At 37.2% G+C, this 20,858-nt stretch overlaps 1 protein-coding gene across 3 annotated transcripts in view; it reads right to left on the minus strand.

Moving 5' to 3' along the window:
- mipol1 (mirror-image polydactyly 1) overlaps window positions 1–20,858 on the minus strand; it is an 83,126-nt gene that overhangs the window by 28,247 nt on the left and 34,021 nt on the right. For all 3 annotated transcript variants that reach the window (XM_084392656.1, XM_084392654.1, XM_084392655.1), the window contains 5 exons: window positions 16,853–16,958; window positions 13,889–14,018; window positions 9,917–9,950; window positions 6,580–6,750; window positions 1,000–1,107 (listed from right to left, as the gene is read on the minus strand). In XM_084392656.1, the coding sequence (XP_084248782.1) occupies window positions 1,000–1,107; window positions 6,580–6,750; window positions 9,917–9,950; window positions 13,889–14,018; window positions 16,853–16,958 (549 nt within the window). The remainder of the gene's footprint in view (window positions 1–999; window positions 1,108–6,579; window positions 6,751–9,916; window positions 9,951–13,888; window positions 14,019–16,852; window positions 16,959–20,858) is intronic.

Here is a 20,858-nt window from a genome sequence, read left to right on the forward strand (position 1 = left end):
AATAATAATGTTAATAATAAATCTAGATAATAAATATGAATTTTTCTGAGAGGGGGTTTTACCCTATAAAACTATCAAAATTTTATATTAGACAATTTACGTCTAACAACTGATGTTTGAACTAGTGAGGTGTATCCATTCAAATGTCAGTTGTTGGACAATTAGTTGACTGGTCGACCATCATAAACCTTTTTTTTATTAGCCATGAGCCATTTAGAGATGGGACACTATTTCACTACCATTGCACTAATATGTATGTGATGAATAAAACGGTGTAAAAACTATTTCACCATGAATGCTAATAATAACACAAGCTCAACCTCCCCTCTGAAACCTGCAGCCCATTGGGCGATGAGGTTAAGTGGATGATTACAACAAATGCAGTTAGTGTGTGAATGTATCCAGCTAAGACGCGGGTTAAGTCAGTGTGTTCAGGTACAGGTCCGACCCTGACTCAGCACCCCTGCTCGCCCAAGTCTCTCTCAGTGCATGTTTACATAGCTCTATCTAATGACGGCCCTTTTACAGCACTCTGCATTAAACTCAAGGGCTCTGGCTGCATCAGATAAATACAGCAAATCAAATAGGCCCGTGTTTGCCCTGCGTCTCCCTGACAGACCCGCAGCGAGGCATCGCAGCACACTGACCAACCTGTGTCATCCTAAAACCCTGTCAAACAGACACCCGCGGCCGCCAGTCTATCGCTGCAAATCGCTGGAAAACAAGAGCAGGAGAGAGCAAATAGAAGTTAATGAATGATACAGTGGAGAGTGTAATGACGGGCTGATAAAGGGTCCAGGGGCCACCGTGTGCGCGTACGGGGGAACTGCTCGTACGGTGAAGGTCGGATTCGAGGATGGTGTTGTTGGCAAACACCCCTGGTGTGTTTCGGCAAGCGTGTGCATTCTGTGAAAGCTAGCGTGGGCTAACCCAAGGGCTCGTGACATTAATTTCCAGAGGCTTCTTCTCACGTGGGAGGTATGTGTGTGTGCGCTTTACCTTGCTCGCTCGTTCCCGATTGTTTTGGGCGGCCAGGTGGCGGCTGCTGTTTGCAGAATTATGGCATGGCTCTTTCACACGAATAAGCTCTTGTTCCAGACGCTTGCACTGGGAGAGAGAGAGAGAGAGAGAGAGAGAGTCACTTGAATGCATTAAATCACAATTTACCCAGGTGATTAGACCAGCTATAAGAGGCTTGATTTTACACATGGTTACTTTTGCATTAACCAAACAAGCCAAAACTATGTCAAATTAACTCCTGGTGATCTTACCCAGTCACTTTCACTGTTCTGTTTCTGTAGAGTAGGATCAAACACATCTAAAAAAAGAACATCTCTGATGTTTCTCATTGTATTATATCATATTTACATTCCAAATAACTGGTTAGATATTCCATTCTTACAATCTTATGATCTATAATGAATCGTTTTTACGAGGAGTAGGGGTCATTTTATTGACAAAATAATTTAAAGTGCAAACGCTGGTGCACAAAATGATTACAACTTTGTTGAAAGCGTTTAAATAATATTTGCATTAAAGTTGGCTCAAGAATCCTGTGAAAACCAGTTGCACCGCCACATGGAAAAATAGTGTATGCAAGCCTGTTCTATGAGAGGTGAAATCTCTGCAGGGTATAAATCTACATTCTCAGTTATGACTATATTTACTGTAAGAACCTCAGCACACACTTGCTGATATTACTCTCAGTTTGTGTCTGTGATCCCTGGAGGGACAGACTCATTTGTGGTATATTTCAAATATAAAATCACTTTCTTTTATGAAGAAAAATATGTGTGCTGTGGAACGTCCATACAGCGGAAAGAGAAATAGTTTCAGCCACTTGAGTAACTCAACAGCATTCATATTATTAGGAAAATGCACATTACAAAAGAAGTTTGAGAGATGCCAAAAAGTTTTTTGGGGGGTTTTATTATTATTATTATTATAATTTTTTGCACGTCAAAGTAAATGTTATACAGGTAAAAATAATTATATGTCAAACAAATTTTGCAAAAATAACTATTTTTAAGTTAGTTTTTAAAATGTAAACATTTTAAATTACGCATGTTCCCGCTAATAGCACTAATAGTATAATTGCATGGTAATGCAAAATTTATATATATATATATATAAAATTTTTGCATTGCCATGCAATTATACTATTAGTGCTATTTGCAGGAAAATGTATATGTGGGTATATATATACACACACAAAAATTATACAAATAAATAGCCAGGGGATGAAAACTTAATTAATTGTACTTAATTTGTCTTCCGGAAAAGATATAAGTATCTTCTGTTGCTTCTGAAGGGCAGTACTAAATTATTATTTTTTATATTTAAAAAAAAAAGAAGTGGACATCTTCATCCTGTTCAAAAGTTAATGCTTTGTGTTTCCTTCTGGAGGATCAGTAAATGTTTGAACCTTCTTTAATAGTTGTGTTTGAGTCCCTCAATTGTCCTCAGTGTGAAAAGATGGATCTCAAAATCATACTCACTGCTGGAAAGGGGTTAAAATATGCAAAAGATGCTGGAAAATTGAATAATTTGCAGGACCTGAAGGATTTTTCTGAAGAACATTAGGCAGTTTAACTGCTCAGGACAAACAATGGACTCAAAAACAACCATCACAAAACAAAAACCATCACAAAACAAAAAAACTGTCGTGGATCATCCAGGTAACGGCACACACAGTATTAAGAATCAAGGTTACATAAACTTTTGAACGGGGTCATTTTTATAAATTCAGCTATTTTGTTGTCTTGTGGACTATATGTAAACATCTTTTATGTAAAATATCATATTCAGGACAGTACTAAATAACATAACATGCATTTTGTAATATATATATATATATATATATATATATATATATATATATATATATATATATATATATATATATATATAATGTGGTTTTACACGTAAAGTGGTGCAACTAATGTTGGTGGTATACTTTGCCCTCAAAAACTATTAAATGCTAAAACTACTATTATAAAATTTTGAAAATTGTTTCACTCTATTGAAATATGACAGCTTACTGAGCGGAATTGAATAGCACAAGTGCCTAAACATAATTCCCTATCCACAAAGCCCATGTCCTCTCCTCATTTTACTCTCCGGCAGACTTTCATACAGACAGACTGAGAGACAGACAGGCGCTTTAAACATACACTGTTGTGACCAGCTCTTTGGTGGGTATTATTGTAAGTAGGCTTGTTTTCTACCAGTCCATATGTGCTCCTCTCCATGTCCACATTCCAGGATCGACGGACACTTACCAGGAATGTAAACCATCCTCACGGCCTGACAAGTCCCAATGTTTCAACATTCAGCCGTCTCAAAGAGTAGCGCCCGCGCAAACAAGCCTCTCAGCCATCGACCCCGCTCCTGTCTCTTTCCTCTGCAGACTAAAATAATACCGCCGCCGTCCAGACAAAACACACAGCTCCTCTTTAGTGTCAGCCTGAGTTATGGTTCTCGGGCAGCAGATGTTTTTTAGGGGGAAACGTATTTTAATCAGAATGCACCTCTGCGGTGACGCAAAAGGCCAACACTGCAGTCAGCGCCCCAAAAATAACCGGGGCGAAATGGAGCGTAGGAAGTAGGAACAGACACATTAACCTATTTTAACTTTTTAATCCACCAATCAAAGTCTCAGATGGTAATAAACAGCACAAAAACACAAGAGTAGAAATAAGAGGTCTGAACCCACGTGACAGCATGTTCTACAAGCGGAGAGAAAATTCAGCGGAATAAGATCTCAAGACAATCAGCAAAGCCTAATTCACCGTGAGATGCGACTCAATTTCCTCTCTCACTTTAACATCAGCACTCTATCAAGATCAAGAGAAATTCAATAAGCGCTCAGCGCAGGGACATAACGAAGCAGATCTTATTCTCTGCGTTAACTGTGAGGAGAGGAAGGAAGTGAGAATAAGATTTATTTCTTCCAGCACTTATCCAGCTTTTCGTATTCCGGCAGGCCAAAGGGATGTGGCGGCCCTCTGCCTGGAGCCGGGCTCTAATCCCTACGAGATGAGGAGAGAGATGGGTGGAACGGCAGGGGAGGGAGATATCCTTGAGGATAGAGTGAGGACCCATTCCCGTCTCAGAGGGATTAGGCCTGGGGTTTTTGCAACTTATTTCTGAAATTACCCCACAGATTCAGGTTTTTGGCCCCAATGAAAAGCCTTCTATAGGGACGTTTTGCAGCCGTGTGCTGCTGGGTTTCTGGGGCGGAGTTGGAAGAGTGACACCTGGCCTTCTGTTCATTTCAGAGAGGTTGACACAGGTTGTCATGGTTGAGCTGTCACTGGTTTTCCGCCTGCATTTATCTGCACGACAGGATTTATTTTATGAATCTGGCCTACCTCCAATAAAGGACTCAGTCGATCAGAAGAATCTGAGCAGTACAAGTACATTTAAAATATGAACAAGGCAAAATCTAAACATAAGGTCTCTATTAATCCATTAAAAAAAAAAGAAGAAAAAAAAAAGACTTGAAAGTCCTTAGACCCACTTATATCCTTTGGACATTGAAAATGAATTGCTATTATAGCATATCATTTAAAAAATTTCATTAAAATATAACTGCCTGGCCAAAAAAAAGTTGCTGTGTAGTCAATCATTATATCCCTTAAAACGTATATTTAATCACCAAAATGACATATTAAAAAAAGATGTCCTTGAAAAAAATGTCTTCATGCTTGAATAGCTTGAATGTAACTCTACACCCTTGCCTTATTTACTATACCCGGTTCTATGAATATGCAAATTAGCTCCGCCCCAACCAGCTCAGAGATCCACTCCTTGACGATCACATGTTGACCTGATTGGTTACAAGTAGAGATGCGCGGTTGGCAGTTACAGCCGCGGACTCCGGATGACGTGACGAAAAATTATATTTTAATTAAATTCGGGCGGGTGGCGGGCGGTTGAACCAATCAAATGAAAAATATATGTATACACAAATCAACGGATGGCGGGCGGGTGCGGTTTTGAAAATTGGTCAAAAACGTTGGTGCGGCTGGATGGCGGACGGATGATGATTTTTGTGATGCGGTTGCGGATGAAATAATAGCCCATCCGCGCATCTCTAGTTACAAGGTAGTTTGTGACGTCATAAACACCAGCGATTTCAAACCGAGTTTTTGAGACTGTCTTTGGTTCAATTTGCACATGGTTTGTCTTAAAGCATAAATATAATAATCACTGCAATAATGATACAATGATAGACTTTTAAAGTCCCCCTGTGGTGAAAATTAAGCTTTTAATGTTGTTTAAGTCTATGTGGTGTTATTTAAATAGATTAAAAGTGGCAGTAAAGACATTTCTAATTATAATCTTTTTTTTTTTACTTTTTATCCAACAAACAAAAAAAACATGATTTTTTAAAAACTACTAAGCAGAACTGTTTTTAACACTGATAACAATAAAAACTGATAATAATACGCGACCTTGAATAAAGCTATTACGGTTTCCGAAAAAATATTATATTTCAACATCTGTAATAAGAAATGTTTCTTGAGCAGCAAATCAGCATATTAGAATGATTTCTGAAGGATCATGTGACACTGAAGACTGGAGAAATTATGCTGAAAATTCAGCTTTAACATCACAGAAATAAATTACATTTTAATATATAAGGATGACAGAGAGCATTCCAATCAAAAATATTCCTGCAAATCCAACCATAGAAATATTAGAGCAGATTATAGGGCAACCACCTACACAGATGAATTTACAATCACACGAAGAGTATACTTTTATCTACACTAAATTTCGTTGCAGAAATTCCACTTTTATTGCCAGAATCCCCCTTATTTTTGGCAATATAAAAGAGTGTTGTATCACTTTCCAAAAATCCACCTCATATCCAATAAAACTGATTACAGTAAATGACCAGTCTGGAACACTGTTCATTTCTGAGTGTCACAAGTCTGGGAAATCAAATAGTCAGAAAGGCCTCAATGACCTGTACCATCACACCTGATAAAAGTTACAACACACAGTGACCCAAAACAACACAGGGAATGACCGTTAGATACAATTCCGCGTCCAAATAATGAAATCAAGCACATTATATAACACCAATTATGAAACGTAGGCAATATTTATCAACAAAGAAATCCCAGCAAATACATCCACTGCCCCACACTTGAACTCTATGATGAAGCTGAATATCTGGATGTCAATATTTAGCTACCTGCTTGTTTGTTTTCATTTGATTGAATTATGTGTGTAGGAACGATATACCAAATATTTGAGGTTATGCAGCAATATTTGTCCCTACATGTGAATTAGGTAGCTGGTGTGTTGATTCTTAAATCAGTGCAGGATCTGTGAATAAACACAGATGTATGTGCTTTAATAGACCAATAATCAAAGTCATCTCGCAGAGGAGTTCAATCGCAGGAGGAGGAGAGATAGTCAATATTTAGAGAGTCGTATTTGATTTTTTTCTATGGTGTAAAGGTTTCTGGCTTGGTACACAACTACTGTGAGTGGAGTGTTTAGGGCTGGTGTGGGTTAGGATTGACCCTTTGTGGAGAGCGTGTGTGTGTCGTAGGTTTGTACCCTGGTTATAGCAGTGTCTCTTTCCTCTATGACGGCTTTCATCTCCTCTGAGGTGATCTGGGAGCGACGCTCTCTGGCTCTCTGGATCTGCTCGATGATGGCCGCCCCGCTCTGCTCGATAGCGAGGGCAGAGTCCGCGCTGTTAACCCTGTTCAACAGCTCTTCCAGGTCCTGACCAGAACATACAAATAAAAGCACAGTTCATCAGGGAAACAGCATTTGATCATGTATTAAGAATTAGTCAATTTTAATTATCACTGGCATTGGCATTTGAATCGTGTCTCTAGCATCTCTGATTAACGGCTGAATTATGGCTAGTCATTTGCATGTGCAAAACTCTCTGTCATGCTGCAAAGCTCTTCTGAGTGGTTGGAACAGTTAATTGAACCTTTAGACAAAATCTAAAAAGAACATTATATATATATGTTATATTTGATACATCAATCTTTTAGTGTGATATAGTGAGAATATGGAGCTCATACCTGAACATGAGCAAAGATTTGCAATTTGGTGCGGTTGTTAATACAACCCCAAATCAAGAAAAGTTGGGATATTTTGAAACATCTGTGATTTGTTCATTCTCTTTCAACTCTATTTAACTGAGAAAAGTACAAAGAAAAGATTTCCAATGTTTTCACTGAACAACTTAATTTTTCAACACATTTTATTTTGATGGCTGCTACACACTCCAAAAAAGTGAATATCCAAGTTAAACTCTTTTGAAACAGACCACAGTAAGTACGCGAACTGGTAATAGGTGAGGGTATCGGGAAAGAGTGCCACATATCATGAGAGTCGAAAGTCTTCCACCATCTACCATAGATAATATTGTGAAAAGATTCAGGAAATCCAGAGAAATCTCCGTCTGTGTAGGGCAAAGCAAGAGACCTCCGTTGAATGTGCGTGACCTTTGAGCCTTTAACTGGCATTGCATGAGAAACCATCATGCTACTCTGTTAAATATAGCCACATATGCTGAGGAGTACTTTGGAAAACTGTTGTCACTTAACACAGTCTTGTACTGCATCAAGGATGCCACTTGAATCTCTGTTACGCAAGGAGAAAGCTATACATCAGTTCAATGCAGAGATGCCGGCGAGTTCTCTGGGCCCGAGTTCATCTCAGATGATGCAAAACGCAGTGGAAATGTGTGCTGTGGTCCAGATGAGTCCACTTTTCAGCTTGTTTTTGGATGGGGTGCATGGGGTATGGGGTACATCAGTTAAAACGGCATGGGTGACTTGCATGTGTGTGAAGGTACCATTGACGTGGAGGCATTTATTGGAATTGTACAGAGACATATACTGAAATCAAGATGACATCTTTCATGGGAGGCAAGACAATGCCAGGCCTCATTCTGCACATGCTACAACAGATTGGTTTCATAGATGTGTACAGTGGATGTGTTTGACTGCCTGTTTGACTGCCTGTCTCCTACTGAAAATGTATGGCCCAACATGAAAAGGAGAATCAGACAACGATGACCACGGACTGTTGAGCAGCTGTCTTATATCAGGCGAGATTCGGCAAAAAATCCACTTGCAAAACAGCCGGTTTTACCACTTTCTACCAGGTTCTACCACTTGCAAGACACAGTGGTAAACGTGCCTCTGTCCCAACTTGTTTGGAGTGTGTTTGCAGCCATCAAAATCAAAATTTGCTTATATTTACAAAATACAATAAAAAAGTTTTTCAGTGAAAACATTGGAAATTTAATTTGTACTTTTGTCAGTTAAATAAAGTTGAAAGGGAATTACAAATCACAGCTTCTTGAGTCTATTGCATTTTTACAATTGTGACAACTTTTCTAGATTTGGGGTTATATTTATATGGTCAAAAACTAAGATTATGATAGCTTTTAAATCACTGAGATCTATATATCAGTACAGCAGACTACTTACAAAATAAAATGCATATAAATATCAGTTGTCACTCTTTATCTCCCAATAATATGTCTTAGTAAAATTATATTTAAATGCTTAGTTTTATGATTATGCAATGCAATACAATGATGATTGTGATTGTGATGATTGATATTCTTTCTCTTTGTAGTTTTATTTAATATGGTACAATATTATCCTATTCAAATCAATGTGATAAACGAGTTAGGCAAAAGTCATCTAAAAACAAACAAAGAGTAGTCTGATTATATCAACTTAAATGTGTAATGTAATTGATTCAGTTACTAACTACAATTTTTTACATGTAATTTGGAATCAGTAACTGACGACAATTTGTAAACACGGTTAATACATTTAAGATGATTTTTCTAAAAAATACTTATAATAGATAATGGATGATCAAGTAAACCTTACTTGCTTCAGTCCAGTAAGTGTTCATATTGAAATATTACTAACAATATTAAAAGTTATTCTTAGGTTTACATTAGAAAAATCTGTAAAGATTTTACAGCAAAAAGAAATGTGGGTAACACTATACAATAAGGTTTTATTTGTTACCATTAGTTAACTACATTAGTTACCATGAACTAAGAATGACCAATACTTCTTTAGCATTTATTAATCTTAGTTAATATTAATCTCAACATTTACGATTTTTTTTGTATCCAAAGTTGTATCTGTTATCATTAGTTTATGTATTGTGAACAAACATGAACATTAACATTTTCATTAACTAACATTAGCAAAGGTTAATAAATGCTGTAAAATAATTTCTCATTGTTAGTTTATAGTTAATGCATTAAGTAATGTTAAAAAATGAGACCTTATAGTAAAGATCACTCTAAATTGTAATGTGGACTCATGCATTTTCTGTAAAGCTGCTTTGAAATGATGTGTATTGTGAAAAGCGCAATACAAATAAATGTGAATTGAACTGAATTAAAGTGTTTCTGAAATTTGCGTATTAAATATAATACAGTAGGCTTTAGATGGGTTAAATGCGGTATAGTGAATCACTCCTGAAATTGCAGTGGTTGACTGGTAACTACAACAAACTTTGACCAAGAAACATAGATGGCAATTACCACTCATTGAAATCGTTATTTTCGACGAAAGAGACATCAGCGACTGGAGATGTTAACATCCAGTAAACAATTCAAGTGTTCAATGCAAGTCTATGATTTAATGACTATATTGTCCACCAGGTAAAAATAATACGTCTGATTGCTTAAAAAAAAAAGTACTAGAAACCACTCCTAACCTACATGATTTAAGATATCAACCATGTTAATGTGCAATAGATGCACCGAAAATTAAGAAACCAGAGTAAGCATCAAAACAAGCTTTTCCTGTGGCTGTTTTTTCATTTAAGACAGTTGGACAAAAAGGGTACACAGAACAATCAGAGATGAAGTTCTCCAGTGAGGAAGGCTTACCACATCACTTTCTTCAGGTTTAATATTCTCCAGCCTAGAGAGAGATGGAGAGAGAGAAAAAAACGTGAGAGAGAGAAGTAGAGAAATGAAATGTAGTGAGCTTCCTTGAGTTTCCTTTATGTCACTCTGCAAAATGAGATCACTTCCCAAATCCAGTAATTGCATTCTGTGGGTTTTGGTATGAAAGCAGAAGACACACTCCGAGATATTAAAAGTGCCACCCGCTCATGCTGTTATTCCACTGTTATGCCCATTCTGCTCAAAACTGACAGCGAATTGTTAAGTTATTAATGTTTACTACTTTATATGACTATTGGGATCAATTGTTCATATGTGTGGGGAAACGGAGAGACGGATTAGGCCTGAACCTTTTGTGCCACACCTGCCATGAGCATCTTTAAAAAGGCAAAGACAACAGTAATTATGGAGCCAAATGCCTGGAGACACAGGGTCACAAACTGGTGGAAATATTTATGATTTTGAAGGTTTTTCATATGGACCTCTATAACAAATGCACAGTCACAAAGTTTGCTCCTGGCTAATGTGTAGATCAACGACAAGGGAAGTCAAATCTTGAGGTTTTGCAATAAATGTATGAAATATATACAGTGGGGTCCAAAGGTCTGAGATCACACCTTTTTTTTAAAGGAAATAAACAAAAAGATAAAAGGATTTTGAGAGAAAAAAAAACAAAACATAAAAAATCTAATATGTATAATATTATTTGAAATTTAATTAAAAATATTAAAAACATAATAAAAAAAATTAAGTATATAAACAATACGTTCAAAAGTTTAGGGTCGGTACGATTTTTTTTATTGTTTAACTGATTTTTTATTATTTTTCATGCTCACCAGGGCTGAATTTATTAGATCGAAAATGAAGTAAAACAGTAATATTGTTAAATATTATTATAATTTAAAATAACTGTTGTATATTTGAATATATTTTAAAATCTCTGAGATGCAAAGCTGAATTTTCAGCGTCTTCAGTGTCACATGATCCTTCAGAAATCATTCTAATGTGCTGATTTGCTGCTCAAGAAACATTTCTTATTTCTTATTCTTCTTTTTTTTCGGAAACCATAATAGCTTTATTCAAGATTATTGATGAATAGAAAGTTAAAAGGAACAGCATTTATTTGAAATAGAAATATTTTGTAACATTACATAAATGTCTTTACTGTTCCTTTTGATCAATTAAACGCATTCTTGTATTAATTCCTCAAAAAAGAAAAACATACTGACACTACATTTTGGAACGGTATTGTAAATACAAAACATAGGGTCTCTTTTGGACTTATATATTCATTTGTTGAGAAAGACAGCGGATGAATCGCAGAAATCCGCTCTGCTGGTGTGATGCTCCTTTAAGAGCAAATCGAATTCTTCCATCAGCCACCAGGCAGAAAAAACAACAACCCTCCACTCATTTACAAAGGCATTACATGGATCTCCATCCATTATAAAGGTACATACTCATTCACACAATGGACCCAAGAGTGACCTCTGAAAATAAGGGCTTAGAACACGTGCATCCATATTCCTCAAAAGATAATGGGATTCCACTTGGCTATCAATTATCTTTTTTTTTTGGAGCGAGGGGCCAGAATGGAGCCCTCGAACGCAGCAAAGAGAGGGACGCGATTTTATAATTAGATTTTGAAGAGATCCGGAAAATGCATTTCATGCCTCTCGATAATTGCGGTACGTTTGAGAGAACTATCAATAAATCATGAGGCAGACTGAAATATTAAACAGGGTGTAAGGTGACGAATACCCCTGGAAAAGGACATCAAGCAATAAAGAACAAACTTATCTGTAAATATGATTTTTTTTAAATACCTGTTGTTAGGTTCTTCGCTGACGTCTACGAAGCTATTTTTCAAAACCACAACCGGTTTTAAACAGGATATAATTTCTCCCATCCCCTGGAGGGCACAGGGCAATATTCGCTTTGAAAGGCCTATTATCTGACAACAGCACCAGTTAAACATACAAGGAAGAAGATCATATTAATTAGGACCCAGCAGGCGGGACAGTAAACGGTAAATATCCACAGGCCTAAAGCACATGATTGATTTCCTATACAGTGGAACTTTTGACTGACATGCCGGTACTGGGATGAGGGGACTCTTAAGAAATGTCACACCCCTCTGATATATTTCCAAACCAGTCGATATTGGATTTCTCCTCAAACCCTTGTCTGTTCATTCAGCTTGTCCTCTAGCAGGAAGAACAAAGGTGGGTAAAGCCGCATGCCTCGCGTGCTTCTCAAACTCTTAAATCCACTGCCTTTAAAAAAAGATGAGAAACCTTTAAGGCACTTGGACTAAGAAGTGTGGAAACAAAACCCGAGGCTTTCTGTTTATCACCTCACAGACGCTTCCAGATCATAAAGTGTATGTTTTTGAGTTATCTATTCATCATCGATAAAAAAAAAGTAAAAAAAAGTATATAATGCCTTTTCATGACTTAGATAAAGATAAATGGATAAAGAGAGAGAAATGAGTGTTTTATGTTTTGAACTTTATGTGTTTTAAACTCTACTGACTTTATGAGCACTAGGGCTGTGTAATATATTGAATATTTGCAATAAATTAAATATTATTTAATCTTGCTAATATAAAATTTTGCAAAGATTTTCACAGCCATTCAGTTTCTTAAAGGGATAGTTCACCCAAAAATGAAAATTCTGTCATCATTTACTCACCCTCAAGTTGTTCGAAATCTGTATGAGTTTCTTTGTTCTGCTGAAATAGTAGGAAAAAATATATACAATGGTAGTCAATGGGGACCGAGATCTGTTTGGTTACAAACATTCTTCCAAATATCTTCTTTTGTGTTCAGCAGAACAAAGAAACTTATACAGATTTGGAACAACTTGAGGGTGAGTAAATGATGACAGAATTTTCATTTTTGGGTGAACTATCCCTTTAAAAGACCACACATTTTGTGATTTGAAAGCACTATAATAGTGCTTTCAAATATAATAAATGGTGAGGTTCTATTTATTTTCAGTATAAGATTTTCAGTTTCACTGAACTGGTTAAAAAATTGTTTGTGTCCCCATTCAAAAATGCTTTCAAAAAGTAAAACATAGAGCTAGCAACACCAAGGTCATGGGATCGATTACCAGGGAATGTATGAACTGATAAAATGTCAACCTTGAATGCAATGTAGGTCGCTTTGTGTATTAGTGCCAGCCAAATACATAAATGGAAGTTATATGCTTTTACACTACAATTCAAAAGTTTTAGGGGGTTTTATGTTTTTGAAAGAAGTTTCTAATGTGGAACAAGGCTGCATTTATTTGATCAAATATACAGTAAAAACAGTAATATTGTGAAATATTAAAATAAAATGTTTTCTGTTCGAATTTATTTTAAAATGTAATTTATTCCAGTGATGACAAAGCTGAATTTTCAGCCACATTACTCCAGTCTTCAGTGTCACGTGATCTTTCAGAAATCATTCTAAAAGTATTTACAGTCAATTTAATTTGTGTTTGTTGAACAAAAATATTAATTTCTTTAGAAAAATTGTAATGACCCCAAACATTTGAACGATATTGTATTTATGAAGACATATATATGGAATATTGACATAAAAATGTCAATAAACAGTATAGTTTAGATACACCACCCAGCCCAACCCCTAGCCATGGCTTTATAATGGGCCTCATTCACATAACAAAAATGTCTGTGTAAATTGTTTGTAATTTTTTTTTTTACATAGATGATATTCAAGTCAAAGGGAAAACACAATTTTTTTTTATAAATAAGGCCCAACGAGATATCAGCCTAATTTGAGTATGATGCCACTTGAGCGTGTGAAAATTGCAAATCGAGATTATAGATTTTCATTATGTGAGGATCTCCTTTGAGAGAACAGAAATGACTAGAGCAGCATGAATGTAGTTGGGCAGGCTGAACTGAGGGTCTGTTTTGGAAGAGGTTTGAACAACACATACTCCAGCGTCGCCTCCTGAAGCTTCTTGGCCCGAAGTAAAGCTTCATCCCTCTCCTCGTTAGCCAGACGCAGTCTGGCCATCACAGCCTGGTCTCTCTCCCTCTGAGCCTTATAGATTTCCTCGACTAACGCTGAGAGAGAGAGAGAGAGAGAGAGAGAGAGAGAGAGAGAGGGGTTTTTATTCTGGTATTGCACTCCAGAGCTCCAGCTGCACAATAACAAGGCTAAGCTCCTCGGGAAAGAGGTTATTGCAGTTGAAACACTATGGCATAAGTATTAATAACTCTAAGTGAGCCTTATTTTGAGAAGACAGTTTCCCCTGGGGAGGTGTGTGTGCGTGTGCGTGTGTGAGTGCCCAGAGCAATAAAAACAGCAGCAACACCCTGAAGTCAGAGTTCCAGCCTCTTGGAGACTGTGGAGACATTTTATTTATGAAATTTCAGCATGGAAACACTCTGGTTTATCAACATTGTACGGGAACAGTGAGCAATTACACCAGGCTCATGGATGTCAGAAACCATCAGAAAAATATCCTCATATAGGAGGACAAACATGACTGTGTTTGACCTGCAGGACTCAGAAGGTCCACAGGCGTGCTGACGTATGCAATTCCAAAACAATATTGGAAATGAAGGCCCCTAGTGAATGCATGAATGAACTAATGAACGAACAAACAAGCAAATGAACAAACATATGAACAAACAGACAATGAACGAACAAAAAGGTCCAAGGGCATATGATGACTCCAAGTCTCCAAGCAACAATAGAGACAAAGACCGCAAGCAAATATAATTGACTGAAATAAATAAATGACTGAACGAATAGAGGAACACAACCAATGAATGAATGAATGAATGAATGAACACAATCAATAAATGACCGAATGAATGAATGAGTGAGTGAATAAAGGAACACACAGCCAATAAATGAATGAATGAATGAATGAATGAATGCATAAAGGAACACACAACCAACCAATGAATGAATGAATAAAGGAACACACAACGAATGAATGAATGAATGAGTGAGTGAATAAAGGAACACATAACCAATGAATGAATGAATAAAGGAACACACAATGAATGAATGAATGAATGAGTGAATAAAGGAACACATAACCAATGAATGAATGAATAAAGGAACACACAACGAATGAATCAATGAATGAATGAATGAATGAATGAATGAAAGAAAGAATGACTGACTGACTGAACGAATAAAGGAATACACAACCAATGAATGAATGACTGAATGAATGAATGAATAAATAAATAAATAAATAAATAAATAAAGGAACACACAACCAACCAACCAACCAATGAATGAATGAATGAATGAACGAATAAAGGAACACAACCAATGAATGAATGAATGACTGAATGCATAAAGGAACACACAACGAATGAATGAATGAGTGAGTGAGTGAGTGAGTGAGTGAGTGAGTGAGTGAGTGAGTGAGTGAGTGAATAAAGGAACACATAACCAATGAATGAATGAATGAATGAATGAAAGAATGACTGACTGACTGACTGAACGAATAAAGGAATACACAACCAATGAATGAATGACTGACTGAATGAATGAATAAATAAATAAAGGAACACACAACCAACCAATGAATGAATGAATGAATAAAGGAACACACGACCAATGAATAAATGAATGAATGACTGACTGAACGAATAAAGGAAAACACAACCAATGAATGAACAAACGAATATAGCAAACAAATATAAATGACTAATTTAAACAAACGAACAAATAAACGAACGAATGCGAAGTAATGAGCAAAATTATCCATGAGCATTTCCAAAGCATTATGAACAAAGACCACTTGCAAATATAAATGACTGACTGAACGAACAAAAGGATGAACAAACAAACGAAGAAAAGAATTAATGAGCAAATAACAAATGAAATGAACTAACAAACTAAATGATCCATGAGCCAATTTTTAAAGCAATTTTGCCAATATAGATGACTAAATGGATGAACAAAGGAGTTAATTAATTAAAATGGAAAAAAGACATAAAGGAATGAACGAAATAACAAACGAACAAACAATGAAGGTATAAAGAAATGAGTAAACGAAGGAATGAACAAACCAATGAATAAAAACAAACGAAAAACTAAGCAAAGTATATTCAAACCTCTGATTTTAATTCACCCAGCCAACCTGACCTGCACCAAATGTAAGAATTGAGACGACAATTTGGTAAAATCCAGAGGATTTGGGCATTACCAAACGGTCCTTGGCACCATCTCTAATCCCACCGAAAGCGGCACTGTTATCCATCAAACCACATCAATTCTATCCTGAACGATAAACAGTCATTCCCACACTAAGCCACTACAAAGTTCACAAAGCAAATCAATATTGCTAGAATTTGCTGATTAAACATCTCCAACCTGAACCATACAAATCAAATTGAAATGAGGGCGGTGAATACATGCATTATCATCGCCTTATTAAATGAAAAATTTGGCTGCCTAATTGTGTCATATGTCACGTGTCAAGTATTTTCGTTTAATTAACAAACTGTGAAATGTCGCTTTTTAGCTAGTTAAGATCAATCGAAAAGTGAATATCGGCTAAATTTAAATATTTGTTCAGCAAAGGTGAGAAGCGTGTAGATTTCATTGACAAAATAATCAGTTACAGAGAGGAATGATCACTCCTGATGAGGGCGCTTTATGTTAGACATATTGGTTTATGTTTACAAATGTCAAAGTGTGCTTTTCCCGGGTTCTCCTGACATGTACCAACTAATTAATTAAAAGTGTTTATCTTTCGACTGTGTTGGAAGGTCAGACATTTACATTTAGAGATCTATGCAATCTCAGACCTCACATTAAACGGTTTGATTGTCTGAAGCGTATAAAGGTAAATTCGCCATATTAAACAGTCTACTTATTCTTTATTCTCTCCAACCATTCCTCTATCCATCTCTTCAGCCTACAGTACCTGCTGCTCTCTCGCTGGCTCGTGCCTCCAGCTCGGCCTCCTGTAGCTGAGAGTCCAGGAGCTTGGTTTCCAACTCTTTCTCCTTCAGCGCCAACTTGTCCTGGAGCTGCAGATACACACAAAATCAGGATAACTGTATAACTGAGTCACAAGTGTGTGAGTTTAGCCTTGTCACACTGATGAGGTCAACAAAACCTCATTTGTTTTGTTTGTCTACCAAAAACTATGTATACAAACTATATATATATATATATATAAACATTTTATGAAACTGCAAAACTGTTCAACATACAAAAAGTTTAGGATCGGCAAGTTATGGGGTTTTTTTATGAAAACATTTTTTTACTGTTTTTTATTTTTTTTTAAACTGCAGGCTTGATGAGCATAAGAGACTTCTTTCAAAAACATTAAAAATAGTAATGTTTCCAAACTTTTGACTGGTACTATATATATATATATACACACACACACACACACAGTGGGGAGAACAAGTATTTGATACACTGCCGATTTTGCAGGTTTTCCTACTTACAAAGCATGTAGAGGTCTGGAAATTTTTATCATAGGTACACTTCAACTGTGAGAGACGGAATCTAAAATAAAACTCCAGAAAATCACATTGTATGATTTTTAAATAATTAATTTGCATTTTATTGCATGACATAAGTATTTGATCACCTACCAACCAGTAAGAATTCCGGCTCTCACAGACCTGTTAGTTTTTCTTTAAGAAGCCCTCCTGTTCTCCACTCATTACCTGTATTAACTGCACCTGTTTGAACTCGTTACCTGTATAAAAGACACCTGTCCACACACTCAATCAAACAGACTCCAACCTCTCCACAATGGCCAAGACCAGAGAGCTGTGTAAGGAGATCAGGGATAAAATTGTAGACCTGCACAAGGCTGGGATGGGCTACAGGACAATATGCAAGCAGCTTGGTGAGAAGGCAACAACTGTTGGCGCAATTATTAGAAAATGGAAGAAGTTCAAGCTGAGGGTCAATCTCCCTCTGTCTGGGGCACCATGCAAGATCTCACCTCGTGGGGCAACAATGATCATGAGGAAGGTGAGGGATCACCCCAGAACTACACGGCAGGACCTGGTCAATGACCTGAAGAGAGCTGGGACCACAGTCTCAAAGAAAACCATTAGTAACACACTACGCCGTCATGGATTGAAATCCTGCAGCGCACACAAGGTCCTCCTGCTCAAGCCAGCGCATGTCCAGGCCCGTCTGAAGTTTGCCAATGACCATCTGGATGATCCAGAGGAGGAATGGGAGAAGGTCATGTGGTCTGATGAAACAAAAATAGAGCTTTTTGGTCTAAACTCCACTCGCCGTGTTTGGAGGAAGAAGAAGGATGAGTACAACCCCAAGAACACCATCCCAACCGTGAAGCATGGAGGTGGAAACATCATTCTTTGGGGATGCTTTTCTGCAAAGGGGACAGGACGACTGCACCGTATTGAGGGGAGGATGGATGGAGCCATGTATCGCGAGATCTTGGCCAACAACCTCCTTCCCTCAGTAAGAGCATTGAAGATGGGTCGTGGCTGGGTCTTCCGACAGCCAGGGCAACTAAGGAGTGGCTCCGTAAGAAGCATCTCAAGGTCCTGGAGTGGCCTAGCCAGTCTCCAGACCTGAACCCAATAGAAAATCTTTGGAGGGAGCTGAAAGTCCGTATTGCCCAGTGACAGCCCCGAAACCTGAGGGATCTGGAGAAGGTCTGTATGGAGGAGTGGGCCAAAATCCCTGCTGCAGTGTGTGCAAACCTGGCCAAGAACTACAGGAAACGTATGATCTCTGTAATTGCAAACAAAGGTTTCTGTACCAAATATTAAGTTCTGCTTTTCTGATGTATCAAATACTTATGTCATGCAATAAAATGCAAATTAATTACAATGTGATTTTCTGGATTTTTGTTTTAGATTCCGTCACTCACAGTTGAAGAGTACTTATGATAAAAAGTACAGACTTCTACATGCTTTGTAAGTGGGAAAACCTGCAAAATCGGCAGTGTATCAAATACTTGTTCTCCCCACTGTATATATGAAGACTACAGATGCAAAAGCCTCTAAGTCTGTCTAAAGTTTTTGTTTAATATTAACATTTTTATCAGGCTCCTATGTATAGGTTTCTACCCAAGTACCGGCATTTCTGAATGGGCTGAGGCTGGGATTTAGTGAGTTTGAAGTGAAAGTATTTGATGAGAGTATACTATGTGCGGAGAGCATTCACTCAATATTATTATCTCATTTTTGACAGTGGTGGCCTTTAGAGGCTTTTGCATCAGATGTCTTCATATATATATCTCACAAAGTAAAACATTGTAATGGTTCTTCTAAAACAGGCTTCATTTTCTTTAAGCAGCAAATGAGTTTTTTCCCTTCTGAAATTCACCTACTTGCTTGCTTAATTTCAACAACTGCTTAGTTGTGTCTGTACTGTCTCATTTGTTACCATTAAATTGCATTATTTAAATTATATCCCTCCAGCCATGCTCCCCTGACATATAACAAATACTTTTTATGATGCAATAAATTCCTGATAGATTAAATCAAATCCTGCCATCACAGGAATATATATATAAATATCACCCATTGGCCACCCAGCATTTATTGAAAAGCTCAAATCAGTCAACAACAACTTCATAACCACAGTCAAGCTTTTGTATTTGTACCACTACTTTATATAATTCAGGATGTCTTCTAGAAAAATAGGAACTGTTGTGTCTTGGCTGTAAATCTGGATTGGTGATATTTTACGAGCATCTGAATGATAGATTTAACCTCCTGTCTTAAATATTTTCATCCCGATTGTTTTTGTCCTCAGGGACTTTGAAAACATGATGTGGCGAGGCCAGAGTCCTCAAAGGGCTCTCTCAGATCACTGCCAGCAAAAACACACTCTTGGGACATGTTCCTGCCCCTCTGTCAGGAGTCACAACTACTTGCAAACCATGGACATCAATTACAGTCGTTTCAGAGGGTCTCCCCCTCTCTCCGGCCCCTCAAACTCCAGATGGGTGTAGATTTGCCAAAGACACTAATACAATTTCAAGGCTCTATTCCTGATGTTTCTGAAAGGACAATGATGCAGCAAGAATAAAGCAGAATGAAATGCAGACATCCCACCTCTCCCGGACAGTCTGGGAGTCTCCCATATATATTTATAGTGGTTCCCTGATGCCTGCAAAATATATACAATATCACGAAAAATTGCCTGTTTCCACCTGGTATTAAGATGCGGTTTTGGTGAACCAATCACAAGTTGTCAGCCAACACACATTACCATTATCATGTGTTTCATCGTGTTTGACCACTTGCATTCGGAGAACCTTCGTTACACTCAACTACATCACTTTCGGTGCATGAATACTATTGAATAAACAAGCCCACGTTATACGGCTTATACGAATGAATTGGCCTATAATAGAAGCTTATAATTTAATATTATGGTGGGAATTAAGCGCTAACTTTGCTGGGAATTTGGTCATTTTTCAAGTACTACACTACCCACAATCCTGAAGCAAACGTCACCAATCACAGAACTCACTGTTACAATGGAAACAGAAATTTCCAATCAGCACAGCATTGAGTTTTCAACCCAATGCCGGTTGACTTGGCAACATTAGCTAACAACTAACTAGCTAACTACCTACCTAAAGTTTGTTAGTTAATGTGGGATGTATCCATTAGATAAACTAGATAATAAGACGACCGATTGGGTGTGAACTGAAGAACTACGTCCATGTTTGCTAACTTAAGCAGGGCTACTAAGAAAAGGCACATGTGAAATAATTTTAGCAAAATGAGTTATGACGTGTATCTAAGCCCAGCTTGTGTTCAGGACGTGTAAAGGGCAAACTTGAAAACTAATATCATGATCCTGCCTGACTGATGGAATTTCCAATCCGAAAAGAAATCTATGAATGCGGCTTTTGCAACTTTTACGTTGTTGCAACCTGAATTAATGCAGCCAAGTAACAATGAAATACGTTG

The sequence above is a fragment of the Rutilus rutilus genome (assembly GCF_951802725.1).
Source record: "Rutilus rutilus genome assembly, chromosome: 21".
Taxonomy (NCBI): Eukaryota; Metazoa; Chordata; class Actinopteri; order Cypriniformes; family Leuciscidae; genus Rutilus; species Rutilus rutilus.